The sequence below is a fragment of the Trichosurus vulpecula genome, chromosome 2 (assembly GCF_011100635.1).
Source record: "Trichosurus vulpecula isolate mTriVul1 chromosome 2, mTriVul1.pri, whole genome shotgun sequence".
Taxonomy (NCBI): Eukaryota; Metazoa; Chordata; class Mammalia; order Diprotodontia; family Phalangeridae; genus Trichosurus; species Trichosurus vulpecula.
Genome location: NC_050574.1, coordinates 4,962,383 through 4,987,022, shown reverse-complemented (window position 1 = coordinate 4,987,022; position 24,640 = coordinate 4,962,383). Strand labels below are relative to the sequence as shown.

The window sequence follows — 24,640 nt, the reverse complement described above, 5'->3', positions numbered from 1 at the left end:
ACCCTCCCTCCTTCCTTCCTTCCTTCCTTCCTTCCTTCCTTCCTTCCTTCCTTCCTTCCTTCCTTCCGTGTGGGATACAAGAGTGTGAAAGCTTCCCTATGAATAACTTAGGCAAGGTGATACTCAAATAGTACAAATTTAGTTGGGATGTAGACCTCACTAGGCCCAAGTTTCATTTTCCTGTAAATCATATGATTTCGGGGAAATCAGGTGGTCTCCCCCTCTCCCCCTCCCCTGGCCTACTCACAAACTGCATCTTAACATTAAAATTTCCCTATAAGGTAATTCTGTAGTTTCTGTGCTGGTATTGGGTAAACTTATTCTGGGTTAGATTGTGAGGCCACCTGTCCCCGCAAATAGGGACAGGGGTCCAGCCTCTGGGGGTGGGATTTCTTAGGATTGTTTGTACAAGGTTATATATCCCCTTGCTTCCCTTCTCCCCTTGCCTCTCTGCACTACCATCTCCGCCCTGGTAGTGGGAGATGCCCAATTCTCGCGAGACTTGATCAAATAAAGCTTCTGTTTTGTTTCTACCTTGAGAAAGCCGAGACACCTCTGTTTTTTTATTTGAGCCGGTGGTCTGTTTTCCCACACATATGGAAATATGTTTTGCATGGCTTTACAATTTTGATATATTGTTTTCCTTCCCAGTGGGTGGGGGAGGGGGGAGGGAGAGACTCTCGAGTTCAAAATTGGAAAAGAATGTTGCATACACACACATATGTATTTTGTGTATATACATAAATATATTAAAAATACGTAACTCTTTTTCCCTCTCTCCGTCTCTCTCTCTTTTTTCTCTCTCTAAAATGTTTAGAAAGGGCGAAAAATGGAGCCATGCTGGCCAGCTGGTGCTGATAAGAGAAGAAGGATCCCAGGAGCGCAGCACAGACTCGGGCTCTGGCTCAGCGTCTCGCCTACCCTGGGGAAGGAACCAGAGAGGACTTCATTTCCCAGGATTCCTTTTGCGGGCCTCAGCCTCACGCCCTAGTCTCTTGTGTCCCGGTGCTTTCTGGGAATGGTAGTACAGCAGTTGCTTACCGGGGAGGCACTTGCCAGCCCCACATTTTCCCCTTACAGAGAGAGGGAGAAAGTGCGCAAGTGTGAAGCCCCGTCTGGCTAGCTTGGGTATCTCTGGGGTTCAGGGGCTCCCTGTGCGCAGGCGCACTCTTCACAGGCCAGGCCTTGGACACTGCCGCAGGCTCTGGAGCGCAATCCGCAGGGCCCCCCCAGGAAGGGAGTGCGCATGCGCTATGGCCACCTCACCTGAGCCCGGGTGAGACTTGGGCATCACGCAGGGCAGGTGAGTGTCAGAGGGTGTGAACGCGGACAGGGCCGAATGGGGGTGTCCCGGGGCGGAGAGCGCAGGACTCTGGCCAGATGTCGCTGCTCAAGAACCATCAGCGGCTCCCTGATACCCCCCCCCCACCCCCGAGAGCCTGGGCCCAGGTCCAGAACTGGAGGCGAACCCAGCCCAGCAGCCCTTACAGATGAGGAAACTGAGGCCCGGGGGGAATGACCTGCCTGAGGACATGCCAGAAGGGGGTCCCCAGCCCCGAGGATTGTGCCAGCGTGATCCAGCCCCCGTGATCGGGCTGGAGCCTCCTGTCCCCTCTGTTCGGGGGCAGTCTCTGGAGAGGTCTCCAGCCTCAGACCTTTGCACAGGCTGTTCCTTCCCCCCTTCCCTGCCATCCCTCCTCACTGCTGAACCTTAGCTCTTCCAAGGCTTCCCTAGGATGCCCTGCCCTTGGGCCAAACCTTCTCTTCCACACTAGCCTCCCCCTACCCAGACCCTTCTTTAGCTTGGGGTCTGGCCTGTGATTTCATTGACTGCCAACGTGGCCTGGCACCCCTCCTTGGTTTACAGGCTTGCAGATTAACCTGTGGGGAAGGCTTGGGCTGGGTTGTAAATGGATTGCTGGGAGCCTCCACATGTCAGGGGCACAGCTTGAGCCCAGGTAATCCAGACTCCTGAGGCCAGGCCTCTTGTACAACAATAACCCCTCCTCCTTATCCCCAGCCAGAAGGGGTGAGGTTGGGGCCAGGGTCTTCACAGTCACTTACCTGTGCTCCTCTTTTGGCCTCACCCAGCCTGGGCTGATTCATTGTTTTCTCTGCATCCCTCTTGCCCAGTCCAGTTCCTTGCACGTAGTAGGCACTTAATGCAGGTATTTTGAACTGAATGGACACCAAGATCTGGACTCCAGAGATGGAAGCTGCAGGAGCTCAGCTCAATATTAGTTCCAGTTCAGACCTGAGACTTGTGTCATAGAATCTCACCTGAGCCATGCCCACCTCTTGCCCAATGGAGTTTGAAGCTAGCCCTACTGTGGGTCCCCAAATAGAAATAAGTGATGTTGTTTTATGTCATTTGTCCAGTGTCCATGGTTAGATATCATCTTATAGCCGGCAAAGAACTTTGTCTAGGGAATTCAGAAAGCCAGTGTATCAGTAAGCATTTATTAAGTGCTTGCTTGGTATTGATCTCTCTGGCAAGTGCTGGAGATACAAAGAGAGATGAAAGTCCCTGCCCTGGAGGAGCTCACAGCCTAGTAGGGGAGCTGTCAAGCAAACTGGCTGAAAAAAGCTGGAGACAGATAAATTGGAGGGAACAGAGGGAAAGCACAGCCTGATGAAGAAGAAAGGAAAGCCAGGGAGCTCAGGAGTCAGAGCAGAGGAGAAAATGTTCCAGGCATGGGAGATGGCTGAGAAGATGGGCAGAGTGGAGAGACAGAGAGTCTTGTTCATGGAATAGCCAGGAGGCCAAAGAGTGCAGGAAAGGTAAGAGGGGGCCAGGTTATGCAGGGGTTTGAAGGCCAAGCAGAGGATTTTATGTTGGATCCTGGAGGTAGCCAAGACCTGCACTTTAGTTAAATCCCTTTGGTCACTGGAGGATGGACTGGAGAGGGGAGAGACTTGAGGCAGGCAAAGGCAGCTATTACCATAGTCCAGATGTGAGGTGATGATGCCCTGTATCAGTGTTGGGGCTGTGTCAGAAGAGAGGAGGGCTATTAGATATTGTAGAGGTGAAGTGGACAAAAGATGATGTAAGGGGGCAAAATGGACAAGGGTTGTTTCAAAGATGAAATGGACAGGAGATGTTACAAGAGGGGTAAGTGAAATAGACCAGGGATATTTCAGAGGTGAAATGGACAAAGATGTGTAAGTGGGTGAAATGGACAAGGGATATTTCAGAGAGGAAGTGAACAAGAGATGTTGTAGGGAGGGAATGAAATGTTGCACTAGCATGTACCTTTGACTGGGAGGTAGGTTTCACAGAAGGGGAGTAATAGGAACTGCCTGTGAAAGTAGGTGGCAGCCTTATTCAGAGGTCCTTATTTGTCTTTTTGGAATATGGTTTTATTGATTTTTTTTTACATCACCTACAATTCCTAGCATATGTACGCTTCCCCTCCCTTTGAGCCATCTCTCGTATTCATGACCCTTTAAAAAGAGGAAGAAAACAAAAGTCCATAAAACGGAGTGACATCCAGAAAGTCTGGTGTTATCTACAGTATTCCACACCTCTGGTCTCTCATTCCTCAGAGCTCCTCTTTGGGGCCAGGCTTGGCACTGGTAATTTTGAGTGAACTTTCTGTTTGAATTGTTCCTAGGCTGCCCTTCTCTCCACTGATGTTGTCATAGTGTGTCTTGCTTCCTTGGCTCTCCTGACTTCCTGCTACATCACTTCATATAAGTCTTCTAGTGCTTCTTTGTATTTCTTATGGTCATTGTTTCTTGAAGCACAGTAATATTCCATTTCATAGGTATACCATAAGTTATTGAGACTTTATGTGATCAGTGGCCTCCACACTGTTTCCAGTTCTTCATTACAACGCATGCAAAAAAAAAAAGCATAAATGTTTGGGTGCATAGAGGCCTTTCTTTTTGTCATCGACCTCATAGGACTATATGCCTAGTCATTTATCTCTGGATCAAAGTATAGGAATACTTTGGTCATTTTATTTGCATAATTCTACATTTAATTTTTTTTAACTTTAATTTTTTTTCTCAAACCAAAATTTTAAACTTCATTTGTTTTTAACCTTGAGTCTCAGATTGTCTTGAGAAGGCAAGCGATTGCCTATAGATTAGACATGTGCAGTCATACAAAACATATTTCCACATTAGCTATGTTATTTGCATAATTCTAAATTGTCTTTCTGGAGGTCTTTAGATGCCTGAGGAATTTATGTTTTTGGTTAGAGGCAGTAGGGAGCCAGTGAAGAAGTCTGAGTAGTGTTGTGGTGTTTCAACAGTCTGGCTAGCAGCTGCTGTGGGGGTGTAAAACCAACAACAACTAGCTCACAGAACTCTGCAAGCTGAGGTTCTTTTTATCTGCTTTGCTAAGGAAAGCGACATTAAGGGGTTAACAATCTTACTTTAATCCAGCAGGGGGAAAAGCCAGCAGCCTGAACTTCAGAGCAAATACAAACAAATTACAAACAGACCAAATACAATTCATAGTTACCAAGAAAACCATCAACATCTGAGTTCAGCTGGAAGCCCTTAGAATGGCTGCCCAGAGTCTCTCGCTTCCAGGAGTGAGAGCTTTAAGCAGATAACTCTGCTCTTTTTATACAGTTTCAGACGTCATCAAACGTCATCTGAGCGACCAGAACTTAGGCTCTTACTATTGGCTCTGGAGTTAGCACCTCCCTTCATTGGCCCCACCTGGATCCCCACCTTAGTTACCAATTCACACCCACATAGGCTTAGCACCTGTTAGGGGTTTGGGGCCTGGGATTTAGCACCTAGTAAGGCTCAATCAAAGACACCCAGCTTAATTGATATTACATGTGTTCAGACCCATGTTTTAGGACTATCAAGAGGGTGATTGTGTGGAGTATGGGATGACAGAAGAGAGGCTGGACCAAGGGAGACCAGAGATGAGTTTGCTGAAGCCCCAGATATAGACTTGGCCTTTCAGCAGTTCATAATTGCATCCTTGGCTATTCCATCCAAGTCTTAATGGGCTCCTTGGGACCTCTTGGTCCTGGGGTTACGCTGCAGTGCTGGGCAGGGCCTTCCACCCTGGGACCTCCAAACTCCAAGCCATCTTTGGTCCCCCTCATGACTCTCCTTTGTCCTCCTGCAGCCCTGCCATGTTCTCTAGACATTGACTTTCCCCCAAACTGGAGCATGGAGGAGGAAGAGAATGAAGAAATAACTTCTGAGCTGCTGACAGTCAGGCCCCAGGTGAGTTCTAGCTTCCTCTCTCTTTCTCTGGTTGACCTTCTCAGAGCATGGATACATTTCCTTGGATCTTGGTCTTGTCTGCTCACCCAGGCCCCCAGCTAGCACCCCAAGGCTCTGTTAACTCTACCCCAGAAGCATCTGGCCATTCTGAAGGATAATATTGACTTCATGGATCATTTTGGACAGAATTCTTCCCTAATATGAACCAGCAGATCCAAAGCTAAGCTATGAACTCAGTTACTCAGGTTTTAAAGATGGTAGTACCAGGTGTCTGGTGGAAAGCACGCTCTTTAATGTCCAGGGGGAATCACTGAGGTCCCAGAGGCAGGGCCCCATGGAGACTCCCATCCAGTAGAGTTACTGAGTCCTGACCCTCCATAGTCCATACCTTCTGATGTCCCCTGTTCCTAGCTCCCTTGGGAGCTCATGCTTTTTGGCAGTCTTCCTCCTCCCCTCATCCCATCTTCAGTTGCTCCTAGAAACCAGACCCCATGTGCTGGCTACCCTCTTCAGGGCTCCTGGACACAGGACCAACAGGGAGAGCTCCCCACTCCCCCTGTCACTGTGCATCTGCTGCCATTAATCTGCAGCCTTCCTCCTTTCAAGTTTCTATCTATTCATCTATATCACCCCATGTCACTATGTTGCTGTGCCATAGAAGATTCTGTGGGTGCCACAGGGCACAGAGGGCAGGGTCTGGAGTCAGGAAACCCTGAGTTCACATCTGGCCTCAGACAGTTACTAGCTGTGTGACCCTGGGCAAGTCACAGAACCTGTTTGCCTCAGTTTCCTCACCTCTGTAATGGGGATAATAATGGTACCTATCCCCCAGGGGTATTTGTAAAGCACTTAGCACAATGCCTGGCACAGTGTAGGTGCTTCAATAATCCTTCCTTCTGTCCATCTTATCTTCCTCCTTCCCCTCCTTTCTCAGCGGCACTGCCTGGCATAGCTGCCTCCCCACCTCCAGTGTTGCCCTGCTTATTCTCAAGACAGGCCTTGTGGCTGCTCAGCTCATGAAACTCACAGCACTTTGGTTGGTTGTTGGTTGTTGTCCTTTGTTCTTCAAGAGGACCAAAATGACATCACTGTGCTAGAGTCAAGTTTCAATGTGTCTGACTGTGGCTGATCAGACCAATACAAGCTCAGAATGCTCTACTGTAGGTCGGACACCAGTAGTCTGTGTGAACATCCGGTGTGGATACTCGGAACTTCGCATCCTGCTTTTCCTTCGAGCTGTTTCAATTCTGCTTTGCTCATAGGGCACAGCACCTTCTCTGATGTTGTATCAGTAAGGCAAGTGTCACAATATTGATGGTCACCATGAATATGCCTATATAGTTCTATATCACAGAATATAAGAGACTCTCCATATACAAGGCAGAAGAAGTAAAACATTTATTCAGACACCAGAGGATCAGATCCTCAAACCAATAACTCCAGTTCAACACAGCATCAATTATATCCCCAAACCAGTAAGTTCACTTCATTATAACAGCAAAGAACTTGAAACACAGTATCGAAGCAGGGAGCCAAGCCATCCCATAACCTTCCCCTCTGCTGGGGCTTTCGCTGAAACACTCACTGACAAATCTTAGCTGTCCATTTGTCTGCATTCCTTCCTCCCACAGTTTTGAGAGAGAGCTTAACAGCTACCCTCAGAGTATAAATACTCTTTTAACAGCCTGAGGGCTTCACAACCCTTGTGACCTAATTAGCAAAAGGGTGTGGGTCTTCCTACAAACAAGCCTCCCCTAATCAAGCTTCCCTTAACTAGCTCCACCTGAGACCTATTAATGGGCAGGGAAGATCTTTAATCACATTAATGCCTCAGATGTGGGCATGCCATGCTGAGAGGTTCTGTGCCACACAATCAATTCCAAAATTCTTCAGAGAGACCTTGAGAGTGTCCTTGTATCACTTCTTCTGACCACCATGTGAGCGCTTGTCCTGTTTGAGTTCTCCATAAAATAGTCTTTTAGGCAAGTATAGGTTTGGTATTCAAACAACGTGACCAGCCCATCAGAGTTGCACTCTCTGCAGTAAAGTTTGAATGCTTGGCAGTTTAGTTGGAGAAAGGACCACAGTGTCTGGTACCTTATCCTGCCAGGTGATCTTCACAGTCTTCCTAAGACAATTCAAATGGAAGCAATTCAGTTTCCTGGCATGGTGCTGGTAGACTGTCCAGGTTCCACAGGCATACAACAATGAGGTCAGCACAACGGCTCTGTAGACCTTCAGTTTGGTAGTCAGTCTAATACCTCTTCTCTCCCATACTTTCCTTTGGAGCCTCCCAAACACTGAGCTAGCTCTGGCAATGTGCGAGTCAACCTCATTATCAGTGTATACATCCCTGGAAAGTATACTGCCAAGGTAAGTGAACTTATCCACAGTATTCAGAACTTCTCCATTTGTTGTAACCGATGGTTCCACGTGTAGGTGGTGTGCTTCTGGTGGGTGGAGAATGTGTGTTTTTTTGGTGTTAAGTGTTAGGCCAAATTAGCATAAGCAGCAGAGAATTGATTCATATGCTGTTGCATCTCAGCTTCAGAGGCTGCATTGAGAGCACAATCAATGAACAGAAAGTCATGCACCAACACTCCCTGCACTTTGGTCTTGGCTTGTAGCCTTTTCAAGTTGATGAACTTGCCATCAGTGCGGTAGCTGAGCTTGATGCTGTGTTCATCCTCATTGAAAGTATTTGAAAATATGGCCAAAAACATCATGCTAAAAAGCATGGGAGCGAACACACAGCCTTGTTTCATTCCATCGGTGACTGGGAAGGTACAAGAGCATTGTCCACTATATAGAACCCAGGCAAGCATGTTGTCATGAAATTGATGTACAATACTGGTGAACTTCTCTGGGCAGCCAAATTTTGACATAATTTCCCATAAGCCCTCATGACTAACAGTATTAAAGGCCTTGGTCAGATCTACATACATTTTGTACAGACCTCTGTTCTGCTTCTCGCATTTCTCTTGGCAGCAAACACCATATCGACTATTCCTTGGCTCTTTCTGAAGGCACACTGCCTCTCAGGTAGATGACCATATTTCAGGTGAAGGGTCAGCCTACTAAAGAAGACTCTGGCAAAAATCTTGCCAACAATGACTGAGAGAGAGAATCCCATCTCTCCCCCCCACCACCCCACCCTCACCCTGTGATTGTCATAGGACAATCTATTTCCTTTTCCTTATAGAGATGGACAGTGGAGGCATCCCTGAATTCCTGGGGGATAACCTCCTCTTGCCATATAACCTGGAAAATTTCAGTCAGCTTTTGTATGACCAAATCTCAGCTGGAACAGAATCAGTACCAGGTAATTTGGCACAAGAAAGGAGCCTAATGGCATTCAAAACCTCTTTTTCAGTTGGAACTTCAGCTAGGGAGGGATTGACTTCAACCTGAGGTAAGTGGTCAGTGGCCTCAGCATTGATCGATGATGGTCTGTTGGGAACACTATGGAAGTGTTCAGCCCATAGCTCTAAGATCATATCCTTATCATTAATCAATGTGGCTCCATCAGCACTGAGTAGCTGAGAAACACCACAGGTCTTTGGCCCATAAATAGCCTTCAGGGCATCATAAAAGTGCTTTGGATTGTTACTATCAGCATAAAACTGAATTTCATCTGCCTTCTTACTGAGCCAAGAATCCTGCATCTCTCTAAACTTTGCTTTTGATGGAATTAAATGCTGCTTTTTAGAGATGGATGAACCATCTGGTAAGCCCTGTGGAGTTCTTATTTTTCATTTAGCAGCTTCTGAATTTCCCTATCATTTTTATCAAACCAATCCTGATGTTTGTGACTGTTCTGACCTAGATGACTCAGATGAGCAAATGCAGTGCTGTACACCAAATCTCTGAAAGCTACCCACTCCTTTTCTGCTCTACTGTTTCCAACTGGGTGTTGGCTTAACTTTCCCTCCAAGTTAGCAACAATCTGTTCATGCTTGGAGAAGCACTCTAATCTCTTGACATTAAGTCTTCTAGTAGTCATTTTGCCTTGGGGCCACCACTTTTGTTGAATATGAATATTTAGCTTGGAGACGATAACTCTATGACCAGTCCAGCATTTTGCACCACACATTGCCTTCATCATTCTCACATCCTGTCTCTTCTCCTTAGAATCACAGTCTGTTAAATGCCAATGTTTGCTTCGAGGGTGCATCCATGAAGTTTTATTGCATTGAGGTAAACAGGAGATAGTGTTGTTGATGAGAAGGTCATGAGATGTACAAGTCTTCAGTAGTGGGTGACAACTGCTGTTGCTGTTTCCAGTTCCATTTCTCCCAAGTACTCCCTGCCATGTCTGACAGTCTGAGCCCATTCTAGCATTAAAATCTCCCAGAATTATAAGCTACTCCTCTTTGGGCACATTGATTATAAGGGTCTCTAGGTCTTCATAAAATTTCTCTTTGACCTCATCAGTGTTTATCATGGTGGGAGCATAGGCACTGTTGAAGGTGGCATGGTGTTTTCCTACAAGTGGCAATTGTATTATCATGAGTCTCTCATTCAGTCTTTTGGTCAGCATACAAACTTGTTAACTAGATTAGTTTTGACTGCAAAACCTACACCAGCTTCACAGCACTCCCCTTCACTGTGGCCACTTCAGAAAAATGTGTGTCTAGCTCTGACTTCAGTAAACTGGCCTTCATTTGCCAGCCTTGTTGCATTCAGGGCTGCTATTTAGATGTGATGCCTGCTGAGTTCTCTTGCAACAAGAGCTCTGTCTTTCAGGTCTACTGGATTTTGTGTTTTCTGTAAGGGTGTGCACATTCTATGTACTGGTGGTGAGTGTAATCATCTTTATAGAAGTTTTTGTACTTTTTTTTTTGTTTTCAACTTCAGGGTGGGATCCCCACCTGCCATGATAATCAGGCCAGGGTTGGGTAAGCAGACAGTTTTTAGGGCACCTTTTCTGGTACCAGGAGGTGAGCAGCACAATCCTTAAAAGGCTGCTGGGACACCCAGGAGGCTGCCAACTGCTGTTTCCAGTGAGAAGATGACCCTGTGGCCTGGACCACCTATGTGCAGGATTATGACTCCAGCTCCCAGTGTATCCACACCTGCTGCTTCATAACTTGTCTGTCACCACAGGACTTTGAGATAGGTAAAAGTGGTAAAAATGGTATGGCTGATGTCTTTTGATTCATCTGTAAATTGGATTTAAGTGAAGCAGAGTTGCATGAAGTCATCGGCCTCATTCTCTCTTCCAGAGTCCACAGCATTTTAGATTGAGAGAAACTTCATGACCATCTAGTCCTTCTCATCCCTGGCAAAGAATAATGATGATAGTAATGAGAACATCATGGGGAGGGAGTGAATACTCATTTATGTAGCACCCCCTGTGTGCCAGGCACTGTGCTAAGCATTTAACAAACATGAACTCATTTGATCCTCACAACCACCTGAGAAGTAAGTGCTACTTTCATTCCCTCTTTATAGTTCTAGAAACTGAGCCCAATAGAGGCTAAATGACTTGCCCTGGGTCACACAGCTAATCAGTGTCTGAGGTTGGATTTGAACTCAGGTCTTTGTGACCCCAAGCCTAACCTCTGACAAGTGAGGCTTGCGTCTTTGCTTGAAAATTTATGAAGAAGAGACATCCTTTGTCTCCTTGGACCCTTTTCACTTTTGTATAACTGTAATTATTCAGAGTTTTGCCCAACATCAAGATGAAACTAGTCTCATTGCATTTACCATCCACCTCTTTTCATTTTTTACCTTCAGCAACAAGGGGACAAAGTTTGCCCCTCCTCCTCCTCATGATGGACCCTCATATCCCTGAGGATACCTGTCACACCCTTCCCCACTCCCCTATCTTCTATTCCCAAGGCTCCACATCGCCATTTCTTTAATTTGTCCTGTGGAATTCTCATTCTTCATCCTCCTTACCAACCTGAGGTAGCAGCAATCCTTCCAAATTTGTGGTGCTCAGAACCAAACCCAGGACTCTAGATGGGATCTGACCAGGGTAGAGGACTGCAGAGCTATGCCTTCCCTGGGTCTGGAAGTTCTACCTTTCTCGTTTTATGCATATCTTTTTTGAAAATCACCTTCATTTCCCTCCTATTCTCATGCAAATCACCATTTTTTTTAATAACAAAGAATGAGACAGAAGAAAAACCAGTCCATTAGAACTGACCAGTGCTCTGTGAAATTTCTCCTACTTGCCACCTCCAGCCTCTGCCAAAAAGGAAGGCACATTTTTATGTCTCTTCACTGGGGCCACCTTGGTTCCATTTTGCATCATTCTAATTTGGCTTTATCATCATTCTTAACATTTTCATTGTCATTTAAGCAAAATTAGTTGTGGGGACAAAATGTTGGCCTAAAAGATGGGAACTAAAAAAATCAATACTAAAGAAAGAATTGAAGAAATACAAGCCTGACAATCATTATATATACAAAAATGTGGCATTGTAAAAGTTTGAGGGACATAATTTCTGGGTAATTTAATCATTTTGTTAATGATACCAACATTTCAATAAAAGGAGGCCAGTAATCTTTGTTAATGCCAAAAACAGTCATGGTGGGATCATGGTTCATATGTGTATCAGTAAGGCAATAAATACAGCATCAAAGATAATCATAAATATTCCTATGTAGTTCTGTATTGCAAAGTATGAGAGACCCTCCATAAAGAAGGTAAAAGAAGTATAACATTTGTTCAGATGCCAGAGAACCATATCCCATAACCAAATGTTCAGCTCCAGCCAGTTAACCCACTTCATCATAACAGCAAGGAACTTAAAACACCATATCACAGCATGGAGCCTTACCATCCCAAAACCTCTCCAACCCCCTGCTGTGGTCTTCCCAACAGCAGTCATAGCTAAGTCAGTACAGCTAAGTCAGCCTGTTCAGTTCTAACAATCACGAGGGTGGCCATTAGCAGGCATAACTGCTCTCTCTCAGCATTTCCTGTGACATAACTTCCCTTTCCTGTCAGGAAGCTCCTTCCACCACATGTGACTTAGGCTTCCTGTGACATAAGCAGGCCACATAGCCTATTAATGGGCGGGAAAGCTCTTCAAATCTAAATTGCTACTACAATATGCCCTTTAGAAGAGGAGTGTTCCTGAGGAGGGCAGTCAACTCTGATTGGTAAACTTTACAAAGAGAAGTGAGCTCACTCCAATGAGGGGCTGAGAGTGGCATCATGTCACTCTTGGCCAGAGAGACTATCCTTAAAATCAGGCCACCCCCAGCTTTGGGCAGTCTAGACAAAGAATCTATATCCCTCACCCACACCTGAGCTAGTTGGATGGAGTAGCAGTCCCCAGAATGAGGAGAATGTTAATCCTATCTTCCATCAACCCTGTCCTTGAGAGATTGGACAAGAAAATAGGACAGAGAAAAAACGTTGGGATCTCCCCACTTTTAATAATTGGCTGTTAATATAGGAGAGAAATAATCATTTCTCTTAAAAGTAAATGCCACAATCCATTCATATAGTTATGATGTGGCAGAGAACAAAACCTAGAGCTAAAATAATTTAGAAAGTTGTCCAGCAGAGGGGAGAGCTGAAAAACTCACCCCACTGCCTGTAAGTTACACATTTTGTAGGGTTCAGATAAAAGAACATGGAAATATTAGCTAATTGACTAGCATGGAGGCAGTTTCCAGATAAAGAAACATAAGGTGTATAGTGGGAGAAAACTCCTCCCATTAATCGGTTTGGGTCTTACTGGGTTTCTGGTCAGCATAACCTTGGTCCTGAGTTAAGCCTTAAATCTGATCTCTGAGCTGTGGGTATGTTTCCCAGCTGCACAGTGCTAGGTTCCAACTGTGTTGTCCAGTTTTCCCTCAGTTTACCCTATGGGGGTTAAAGCCCAACATTGCTAAGGAAAAAAGCACTATCATAGATACAGAGAGGGCTGTCTTAAAAACGACCCTTGTCTGGGGAGGGGCCCCATCACTGCTCATCTCAAGAGCTGTATAGAATTTCTTTAGGGAGTGATAGGGACCAGATGGTGGCAACTCCTATTCAGAGGGATCACATTGGGTCAAGGGATTGAGACTTAGACCAGGAAACAAGTACACTACACAGGATACGGAAGTTTCCCAAACATTGAAAGTTTACATATAGCTACAGATATCACAAAGTTTTAAAAAAAGAGAGAAATTCACAATCTCATGCATGCTTCCTTCAGTGTCATAAAAGTTGAACAAACTTAAAATTATAACCTCATGCATCTCTTTAACAACAGCATTATCCTCAAATTATACAGAAAGAATGAGATACATTAAGGACTTAATCTTATACATGAATATATAACTAGTAGTGACAACAAATTCAGAATACTAAAAGTAAAAAATAGGTCTTTGATACTTGCATCCCATTATAGTAACTCAGATATGTTTAATATTGCAACAGTAGGATTTAGTGTGTGTGTGTGTGTGTGTGTGTGTGTGTGTGTGTGTGTGTGAATTCTATCTACAGACCTTGGATCCAGAACCCCTAATATAGTGTACACACACACACACACACACACACACACACACGTTTTTACAATTCACTTGCCCTTGTTAAATACATCTGCTAGGAAAGGAAATGGTTATAATGATATTAAGATTCTCCCTTAAAGGGCACAGACTGGCCTGATGTAAACATAACAGGATAGAGCTTCTTTAACTTAGTTTGATTCCAGGTAAAAGTCATAGTTAGCCTTTATTTTGGAAGAGCCAATCATATAGCAAAGTTCCACATTTTTCACAGGGTACCTAAATGTAATAAAACTTCACGGGTGCAAACATTGGCATTTAATAGACTATGTCATTTTAAGGGGAAGAGACAGACAGGATGTGAAAGTGACAAAGGGGATGTGTGGCACAGAGTGCTGGGCTCAACTTATCCTCTCCAACCTAAAGATTGACTTTCAACAACAGTGGTAGCTCAAAGGGAAGATGACCACCAGAAGACTTAATGTCACAAGATTAGGGCGCTTCTCTAAGGGTGAACGGTTTCTGTGAACTTGGAAGGAAAGTTGAGCCAAAATACAGTTAGCAACAGTGCGACAGAAAGAAAAGGGGTAGACAGCTTTCAGAGACTTCGTGTACAGCACTGCATTTATTCATCTGGGTCAGATTAATCACAAACATCAAGGTTGGTTTTTATGAAAATTATGGGGAAATTCAGAAGCTACTAAATGAAAAATGAGAACTCCACAGGGTTTACCAGTAGGATGGTTTGTCTGTCTCTAAGAGGGTAGCATTTCACTCTATCAAAAGTAAAGGGCAAGCAAAGCTTAGAGAGATGCAGGATTCTTGACTCAATAAGAAAGCAGAAGATATTCACTTTTGTGCTGATATTAACAATCCAAAACTCTTTTATGATGCCCTAAAGACTGTTTATGGCCCAAAGACATATGCTGTATCTCAACTAGTCAGTGCTGATGGAGCCACATTGATTAGCAATAAGGACGTGATCCTGGAGAGATGGGCTGAACACTTTCATAATGTTCTCAACATACCATCCTCAATAAATGCTGAAGCCACTGACTGTATTCCTCAGGTTGAAGCCAATATGTCTCTAGACAAGTTTCCAACTGAAGAAGAGATTTTGAATGCCATTAAGCTCCTCTCCTGTGGCAAAGTGTCTGGTGCTGATTCTATTCCAGATGAGATTTACGTGGCAGGAGGTCCATTGCTCGTACAAAAGCTGACTGAAATTTTCTCAGTTATATGGCAAGAGGAGGTTATCCCCCAGGAGGTCAAGGATGCCTCCATTGTCTGTTTCCAGGTAAAGGAAATCGATTGTCTTATGACAGTCATGGGGGGAGGGGTCTTTCTCTTAGTCATTGCTGGCAAGATTCTTGCCAGAGTCCTCCTTAATAGGCTAATCCTCCACCTGGAAGATGGTCATCTACCTGAGAGCCAGTGTGGCTTCAGAAAGGGCCAAGGAACAGTCGACATGATGTTTATTATAATATGAGCAGTCAGGTTTGTTTTTTGCTCTTTCCAGTTACATTGTTGTAGTCATTGTGTGGGGCAGGTAGGTGGTGCAGTAGATAGAGCACTGGTCCTGGAGTCAGGAAGACCTGAACTCAAATCTGACTTTAGACGCTGAATAGCTGTGTGAACCTAGGAAATCACTTAACCCTGTTTGCCTTAGTTTCTTCATCTATAAAATGAGCTGGGATGGGAAATGGCAAACTACTCCAATATGTTTGCCAAGAAAATCCCAGGTGGAGTTATGAAGATTCAGATGTGACTGAAGTGACTGAACAACAACAACAAAGTCACTGTGTGCATTATTTTCCTGGCTCTGCCATATGCACCACTTTAAGCACAAACTTTATACTTTTGTTAGACCACTAATTGTGTATTACAGTTGTTTCTGTGTTTGGCATGCCCCTACACCCCCAAGTGTATGCTTGAAAGCAAGGGTCATGTTTTATTGTATGCACGCAGTTGGTTTTTAGCAAATATTTGTTACAAATAAATAGGGGAGACTTTTATTGTACTCCCAAATAGTACAAAGGAAACAGTGTTCCATGAGTCAGAGCAGGGTCATCTTATGGAATGAAGAAGAGGAAGCATATTATAGTATACCACTTGGGGTATACTGGTTTTTAAAAAAAAAATTTTAAATCTTCCCAGAACAGGGTGATTAGTAAAGAAGAATGATTATTTCAATGTAATTAATAAGGAATTAAACTTTAGTATGATTGCTGATGTTATAATTGTATACCTAACTAGAAGATAAAAGCCATTGGTTTTGATTGATTAATTTAGTTCTTTGAGAGTAAAGGTCATGATTTGCTAGGACACCACTGTGGGAAATGATTTTTCCAGATTAAACTGAACAATAAAGAAGAGTTTCCATTCCTTTGAGTCTAGTACAAAATGAGACATGTGGTATTTGTAGGGACCCAATAAATACCTGCCATGAAATGCTTAAAACTCACTTCTGTAAGAAGCTCTCTTCAAATTTCCTCCTGTCAACTCCATATCTCCCCCTAAGAACTGTGGGAAGGTCCTTGGGTAAGAAAAGATGTGCTTGATATTTCAGGAATTGGTGACATTCCAAGATGTGGCTGTGAACTTCACCCAGGGGGAGTGGAAAAGGTTGGACCCTGCTCAGAGGGCCCTGTACAGGGAGGTAATGCTGGAGACCTTTGAGAACTTCATCTTCCTGGGTAAGAACACCCCCTCCATTGACCCAGGCTCTAATCACTGGGGTGTCTCTGCTTCTCATTAGGTAAAAGCTGAGAGAAAATGACAGAAGAGGTCTCCTGAGTTTGAGATTTTTTGCATAGTATCAACTACACAAGCAGTGTAGTTTTTGTTCTCTGTTCCCTGGTGAAAGGTCTTGGCTTTTCACAAACAGGCATCCTGTGGCTTCATTGTCCTGGTCGTGAAGGTCTGGTTTCCCAACTCTTTGTTTCCCCAGGTCAAAGGTTGTTGCTTGCAAAAGGTCTGTGTGTCCTGAAGATGTGAGGAGGTCCTCTCCTCTTGGCAGTGAGGGTAGCCAGTGAATCAGTGGTCTCTCTGAGTCCCAATTAGATCTTGGCTCCATCCCCATAGAAGCAACGAGCCCTGTCCTCTTTACTCTCTCAGCATGACCTCTTTTCCCTTGAGAGAAAGCAGGACCAAGATGGGATTCTGTGATGGTTTTCTGTCCCCAAAATATCATCATTTCTCTTCCCATAATCAGGGCTTCCAGTTTTAAAACCAGATGTGATCTCCTGGTTGGAGAAAGGAGCAGCACCATGGAAGCCCAAGGGAGAGATTTCAAGAGAGCCTGACCCAGGTGAGTGTGGGACAGGGAAGCAGGCAGATGGGAGTCATGGTGAGCAGTAACTCAAGTGGCAACACCTTTGAAATGTTGGCCAGGGAGTTCTCCCCAAAGAGCCTCAGCTCATAGGGAAGGGATAAAACAAATGTGTATTTCTTGCTTTATACTTTATAACATTTGACCACTTATCCATGCTTCAGTATCCTGCCATATGATAAGCTGAAGGAACAGGGTTCTTTAGTGTGCATAAGTGAAGACTTATGGGAGGAAGTGATAAATGTCTTCTAAACCTCCCAACTAAATTAAGTCCACTCATTGCAACAATTGGAATGACGGTTCTCTGAGCTTGAGAAATTTAAAAATGAGGAGACTCGATCACATCCCAGTGCTTTCGTTTGCCTGCAAATGCCTCCCTGAATGCTGTTGTTGTTCATCCTTGTTCTCAAAGAAGACCAATGCCATCACAATTGTAATGACTTGCAGGTGAATTGGATTTAAGTGAGGCAGAACCCTACAATCATCAGCCTCACTGTCTTCTCTAGAGTCATCAGGAGTCCAGTGGAAAGACAAGAGTCAAGATGACTGGTTATGGCGCAGGATGCAGTGGGTGACTTTCGCCTTTTTAGATTAAGGTCTTTCCAGGTCTCAGTTTGTCTGAGGTAATCCTTCTTCAGTGACGAAGGGCTAGGTAAGAATTGAGATAAAAAATGGTCTAGCTTATTATCACAGAAATATCAGTCTGGAACGGGAAGAACCTCAGAGTTTCTGACCAGAACAGAACAGAAAATAATTGCTATTTATACTTACTCTAAACCCAGAAGCTTGGGCTGGGTCTATTATTGGCCATTCAAGGAAAGCCAAAGTGCTTTAGGTTTAAAGGTGTAGTTAAGTAGCTCCACTTGAATCACAATAGGCTTGTTAAAAGCCTGCTTTTTTTTTTTCAGTGCTCTGTTTTAAGAAATCATAAATGAAAACAGTGCAGGACAAAGAATAAATTGTCCCTGCTTTTTGGAAAAAAAAATTAAAGAAAAAATCTAGCCCCCAAACCCCAAGATATCTTACAAAATATAAGCAACCAAAAGTTATATTCCTTGGGACAGAGCACCCACACGTAAGGGTATGACTCCCCAAGTGGAGAGAGGGACCACATGCAGCCAGGGAAAGAGAAGACAGAGAAGGAGAAGGAGAACTACTACCACTACTACTTATGGCATTTTGCATCCCAGTACTACTCACAGAATGTTGTTCATCATTCTGAAAGAGGACCAATAATGTTTTGAGGGTGATATCTTGACTTGTGAGTGACAAGAGTCAGGATGACTGGTAATGGCCCTCTCTGAATGAGTGATTTGTGGTAACCCAGAATCTACAGTGAGGAGGAGAAGGAAGCCGACATGGGAAACTCACATGTCCAAAAGAGATTTATTGAAGGGTATTCTTTACATCTGGCTAGAGTCAGGAGTGGCATATGACAATGCTCCAGGTGTGTGTCAATATTGGGTGGGTAGTGTGGCATCCAGGTCTCACCTAGACTTATCATGCTAGCCATCTTTATGAGATGTCACCTCATGTGTACCCTTCCTTTTTCATGTCTATCTCTGACAATCATCATTAAATTAAGCCTATAATTCCTGGAAAGGACATGTATCAATCAACTTCTCTTATGGCTCCACTTGCCATCCCTATGACTTCTCAGGGATGGCCTCCCCCTTCCGGCCCCTCTCCCTATACATGCTATCTTAGAATGGCAAGCTGCTTGGAGGCAGACACTATCTTGCTTTTTTGTAATTTGTGTCTCTAGCCCCAAGCACTGTACTTGGCATATAGACATGCTTCCTCTGATTCCTTTCTTAGCAATCTTGGATTTCAGTTTCCCTTACCAATGTTCTCTCTTTTGCATTTTAGTCATCATTCTTCTTAATGAAACAAATTGAGTCTCAAACCTAATATCAGAGTTTTCCTATTCCTAGCACAAACAACAGTGGATATTGCCATATGTTTTCCTTCAGGCGCCCTCTGTCAGAAAAGGCGGTGTATCACTGAGGACCAATCTCTGAATCAGGGCATTTGCGTGAAAGCATCCTCTAAGGAAAGACTGCAAAAGGTTGGTCCCTGAGATTGCCAAGTGGAAGAATCTGGGATATGTAAGGTCAGGTTAGAGAAGGGAGGGGAGTAGGGAGTGAATGAGATGGCCCAGATGAATAACATTCCCTCCTTTTAATAAGATGAGTTTAATGAATTTGATAGGCATTTCAGTTTGGGATCATCAGTCATTGGTCTATACAACAGAGAGTTACTACAGGAACAAGTCACCACAAACAGGATATGTTCAGTAGATGCTGCAAAGTATTCAGATTAAACTAAATGTAATAGAGTATACTTGGAGAAGATGCTTTGTAAAGAAAATATATGTAGGAATATCTTCTGAAACCACTTGGACTATCTTCCATTTCACACTTAAATGCTGGAGAAAAGCAGGATGAATATAAGGAATGTGGAAAAACCTTAAGGAAAAAAATTCTTAGAATTTGAATACATACTGGAGAGAAACCCTAAATGCTAAATGAATGTATAAAAGCCTTTATTCAGTAGGGAGGCCTTCATGTATGTTAGAGAGTTCAAACTTGAGGGAAATCATGTGAATATAACAAATTCAGGCATGCCTTCAGTACAAATTCTTGTCTTCTTTTATAGCAGAGGATTCACACTGGCAAGAAATGCTATAAATTCAACAAGTGCGGGGAAGCCTTCAGCCACAATACACCCCCTGTGCACTGTGAGAGAATTAATACCGGTGATAACTCAAAAGAATGTGGAAAAGCAATTAAACAGTTGGGAAGCCCTGATGATCAGAAAATTCAGCCAAAAAATAAACTATATCTTTCTAATGAATTCAGGAAAACTTTTACTATACATCAGAGAGTTCAGGTTAACGAGGAACCCTTTGATTCTAATGAATGTGGCAAAGACATTGAAAGGAGATATAAATTAAATGACCATCAGAGAATTCATACTGGAGAGAAACCCTTTGAGTGCAAGGAATGTGGGAAAAACTTCAGCCTGAGATCATCATTTATTTTACATTGGAGAATTCACACTGGAAAGAAACTCTTTGAATGTAATGTATGTGGGAAAGGCTTCCATTACAAATCTTACCTTATCCTACATCAAAGAATTCATACACGAGAGAAACCCTTTGAATGTAATGAATGTGGAAAAACCTTTAGATGGAAAAGTCAGCTTGATAAGCACAAGAGAATTCATGTTGGAGAAAATCATTTGGAATCTGATAAATCTGATAAATCTGAAAAAGAATTTATCCAAAGGCAAAATGTTGCTAAAAATAGAATAATTCATGCCGGAGAGAAACCCTTTAAGTGTAGTGAATGTGGCAAAGCCTTTAAATGGAAGTGTAAACTTAATGAGCATCAGAGAATCCATAGTGGAGAGAAACCCTTTGGTTGTAATGAATGTGGAAAAAACTTCCGCCTGAGATCATCACTTATTTTACATCAGAGCATTCATACTGGAGAGAAACCCTTTGGGTGCAGTGAATGTGGCAAAGCTTTCCACAACAAATCTCAGCTTACAGTACATCAGAGACTTCATACTGGAGAGAAAACTTTTGAGTGTAATGAATGTGGAAAAATCTTCTACAACAAATATCACTATACTCAACACCAGAGAATTCATACTGGTGAAAAGCCCTTTGAGTGTATTGACTGTGGGAAAAAATTCAGCCTGAGGTCATCGCTTATCAAGCATCAGAGAATTCATACTGGAGAGAAGCCTTTTGAGTGTATTGAGTGTGGGAAGAATTTTAGTGAGAAATCATCACTTATTAAACATCAGAGAATTCATACTGGTGAGAAACCGTTTGAGTGCCATGAATGTGGAAAGAAGTTTAGCTGGAGGCCATCACTTATTTCACATCAGAGAATTCATACTGGAGAGAAACCCTTTGAATGTAATGAGTGTGGGAAAAACTTCAGCCAACGGACATCACTTACTCTTCATCAGAGAACTCATAGTGGAGAGAAACACATTAAATATAATAACCCTGGGAAAGACTTCACTCAAAAGGACCAAGTTATTGAAAATCAGAAAACTCATATTGGAGAAAAACCCTTTAAGTGTAATGAATGTGGAAAAAATTTCAGTCTGAAGTTGTCACTTGTAGCACATCAGGGAATTCATACTGGAAAGAAACCCTTTGAATGTAATGAGTGCAGGAAAGTCTTCATGTGGAAGAGTCAGTTGAACAAACACAAGAGAATTCACACAGGGAAGAAACCCTTCAAGTGTAATGAATGCCAGAAGTCTTTCCATGACAAATATCATCTTACTGTACATCAGAGAATTCATACTGGAGAGAAGCCCTTTAATTGTAGTGAATGTGGAAGAAACTTTAGTGAAAGGTCATCTCTTATAAAACACCAGAGAATTCATACTGGAGAGAAACCCTTTGAGTGTAATGAATGTGGGAAGAACTTTACTCAGAGATCATCACTAACTTCACATCAAGGGATTCACACTGGAGAGAAACCCTTTGAGTGCACTGAATGTGGGAAAGCCTTCCATTTCAAATCTCACTTTATTGTACATCAGAGAATTCATACTGGAGAGAAACCCTTTGTGTGTAATGAATGTGGGAAAAACTTCAGCCAGAAGTCAACACTAATTTCTCATCAAGGGATTCATAATGGAGACAAACCCTTTGAATGCATTGAATGTAGGAAAACCTTCTGTTTCAAATCTCACTTTACTATACATCAGAGAATTCATACTGGAAAGAAAACCTTTGAGTGTAATGAATGTGGGAAAGCCTTCTACAGCAAATCCCACCTAACTGTACATCAGAGAATTCATACTGGAGAGAAAACCTTTGAGTGTAATGAATGTGGGAAAGCCTTCTACAGCAAATCTCACCTTACTGAACACCAACGAATTCATACGGGAGTCAAACCCTTTGAGTGTAAGGAGTGTGGGAAAAGCTTTCGCCAGAGGTCATCATTTATTTCCCATCAGAGAATTCACACTGGAGAGAAACCCTTTGAATGTAATGAATGTGGGAAGACCTTTAGCAGAAGATCATCACTTATTTCACATCAGAGAATTCATACTGGAGAGAAACCCTTTGAGTGTCATGAATGCGGCAAAAACTTTAGTCGTAAAGCAACACTTATTTCACATCAGAGAATTCACACTGGAGAGAAACCATTTGAATGTCATGAATGTGGGAAGAACTTTAGCCAGAGGTCATCATTTATTTCACATCAACGAATTCATACTAGTTAAAAAACCCTGTAATGACGTTGGGAAAGCCTTCACTTGAGAGAACCATTGTCTTCAATATCAGAGAATTCATAGGGGAAAGAAACCCTTTTAATATGAAGAATATGGGAAAAAAATTTACAGATAACATCACTTAGCTTCCATCAGGCAATTCATAGTGGAAAGAAATGCCTTGAATATAGTAACTATGAGAAAGCCTTCTCCTAAAAGGACCAATTTCCTGAATATATTTTTAAAATTAATATTAGAAACCTACTAAGTGTATAGGATGTAAAAAAGAAATTCAACCATAAACCATCATTCAGTAGGCATGAATGAATTGATATAGAGGAGAATTCCTATTGTGATTAAGGTAGGAAAGCTTTCCAATTTAAAATAGAACTTAGAAAACATAAGAAAATTCCTGCTGTAGCCTAAGTCTTTCACTATAAGTGATGTGAGAAAGCCTTTAGACATTCTTTATTCTTCATAATTTCAGAATTCTTGTATTTGAGATAAAGTACACAAAAACAATGAATGTGTCAAAACCTTCGACTAGAGAGGACTTCATATTGTACACTACAGAGTACATAATTAAAGTCTATCAATGTAATTAAAGTGAGAAGGTCTTTAACACTAATCAAGTCCTTAGGATGTATTGTAGAGTTAACATAGAAGAAAAAGATCATGAATGCAAATGGCCATGGGAATATTGGGGTATAATTCATCATTAGATGTCACTGATTTCATGGTGGCCTATAGCGATGAAACAATGATAGGAAAGCAGCAGAATAACTTGCCATTTGTTGGAGGGTCAAGATTGAGTTCATCACCAGTCACAATATTTTGTGATATTTAGAGAGAGAAAAATGACTGCATCTTCCATGGTTCCTCCTCACTGTAATCCCCTTTGCATGCCATCTGGGGGCAACAGAGTTGCACAATTCAGTGAGTCAAGTTTGGCTGATGCAGGATGTTAAATAATAAACTATCTTTTAAAAATGTTATATTTAAAATATGTAACATCTCTGTCTAATGACCAATCAATGACATATTGCTAGAGGACCTAAATCATATCAATGTTTACACAGCTGGTATGCACAAAACCAGAAGAAAGAAGTAGGTTGCACCTGAATGAAATGATGGCTCACATATACTCCATGGAGAGGTAAAGAAGGGATTTGGCAGAATGGGTTTTACCATATGCCCCAAAGCTACAGGAAACATTATTTCATGGGACATTTGGTCACCATGTATTGCTAATGATAAAATATTTTTCCTCCAAAAACCAGCATTAAAATAATTTAAATTTATACATCAACAGTTGCTGTGGATGAAGTGGTAGAGAAATTTTGTTAAGACCCTCTAAATAAAATTAACTCTGATACTTAGAGACTTCAGTGCAAACTTGGGAAAAAAGTTTGGATGGAAAGAACTATATGGAAAAATATGTCTGAGGGGAAAGAAATGAGAGGGACCAAAGTCTGGTCAATTACACAGAAGCCTCACACCAATACAGCATGAACATTTTCTTTACCAAAAAAAAAATTAGTGGAGCTGGACCTGGGGAGTGCCAAACAATATCACAAAGAATAAAATAGACTATATTTTAATGGACAGGAAAAGATTTATTTTTTATGTGAGACTTTTCAAACCAGAGTGAAGGTTACAATTCATAATCAACCAGAATGATAATAATGAGAAAATACATGGCATAATATTTTAAAAGATTTAACCATGAATTATTTAAGCAAACAAATGAAAAATTTTAAATGGGAAATGGCAAACAGAAATAGACCAGCACTGACTAGAATAATGATTTCCAGAAGTTAGGTCAACATCAGTTGATTGGCACAAGGAGACCAATACCCTCAAAAGCACATTAGCATAATCAGCAAACATTAGACATACTTGCCAAATTCAGAGATAGTTGCTACATGCAACATCACATTAGACTAGGAGTTCTTTTGTAAAATCTTAGAAATAAACTTATAGGTGAGTAGGAGCAGTATTGTTGTATGAAGAACAGAGAAACAGTGGTGGGTTAAACTAAAGAAACTTGGCAATATGCCCAACTAAATAAAATCACCCCAAGGACCATTAAAAGGTGAAAATGGAAAGAGAACTACAAGCAGAAGATGTACAAAAACCATTTCAACAAATTTGTCCATCAAGAACAGTAGAATTTCCACACTTGGACTCCAACTTCACAATCCCTGAGTTACTTTTAAAGGATGTAGAAATGACATTGGAGAGAACAAAGATAGGACAAGCCACTGGGGGATTGAGGAAGGCCCACTGCAGAAGGTGAGATTTGAGCTAAGTCTTGGAAAAAGCTAGGGAAACTGAGGTAGAGGTGAGTGGCAGAGCATTTCAGGCATGAGTGAGTGCAAAGACATGGAGAGGAGAGATTAT

The 24,640-nt window shown here is 42.5% G+C and overlaps 1 protein-coding gene across 1 annotated transcript; it reads left to right on the top strand.

The window, feature by feature from the left end:
• The first annotated feature begins 1,239 nt into the window (after window positions 1–1,239).
• Window positions 1,240–23,469, top strand: LOC118835458 (zinc finger protein 345-like). Its single transcript, XM_036742642.1, has 7 exons — window positions 1,240–1,303; window positions 5,099–5,199; window positions 16,226–16,352; window positions 16,871–16,966; window positions 18,961–19,055; window positions 19,646–20,966; window positions 21,303–23,469. The coding sequence occupies exons 2-7, from the start codon at window positions 5,143–5,145 to the stop codon at window positions 22,247–22,249; spliced, it is 2,643 nt and encodes an 880-aa protein (XP_036598537.1). The 5' UTR covers window positions 1,240–1,303; window positions 5,099–5,142; the 3' UTR covers window positions 22,250–23,469.
• Window positions 23,470–24,640: the final 1,171 nt, after the last annotated feature.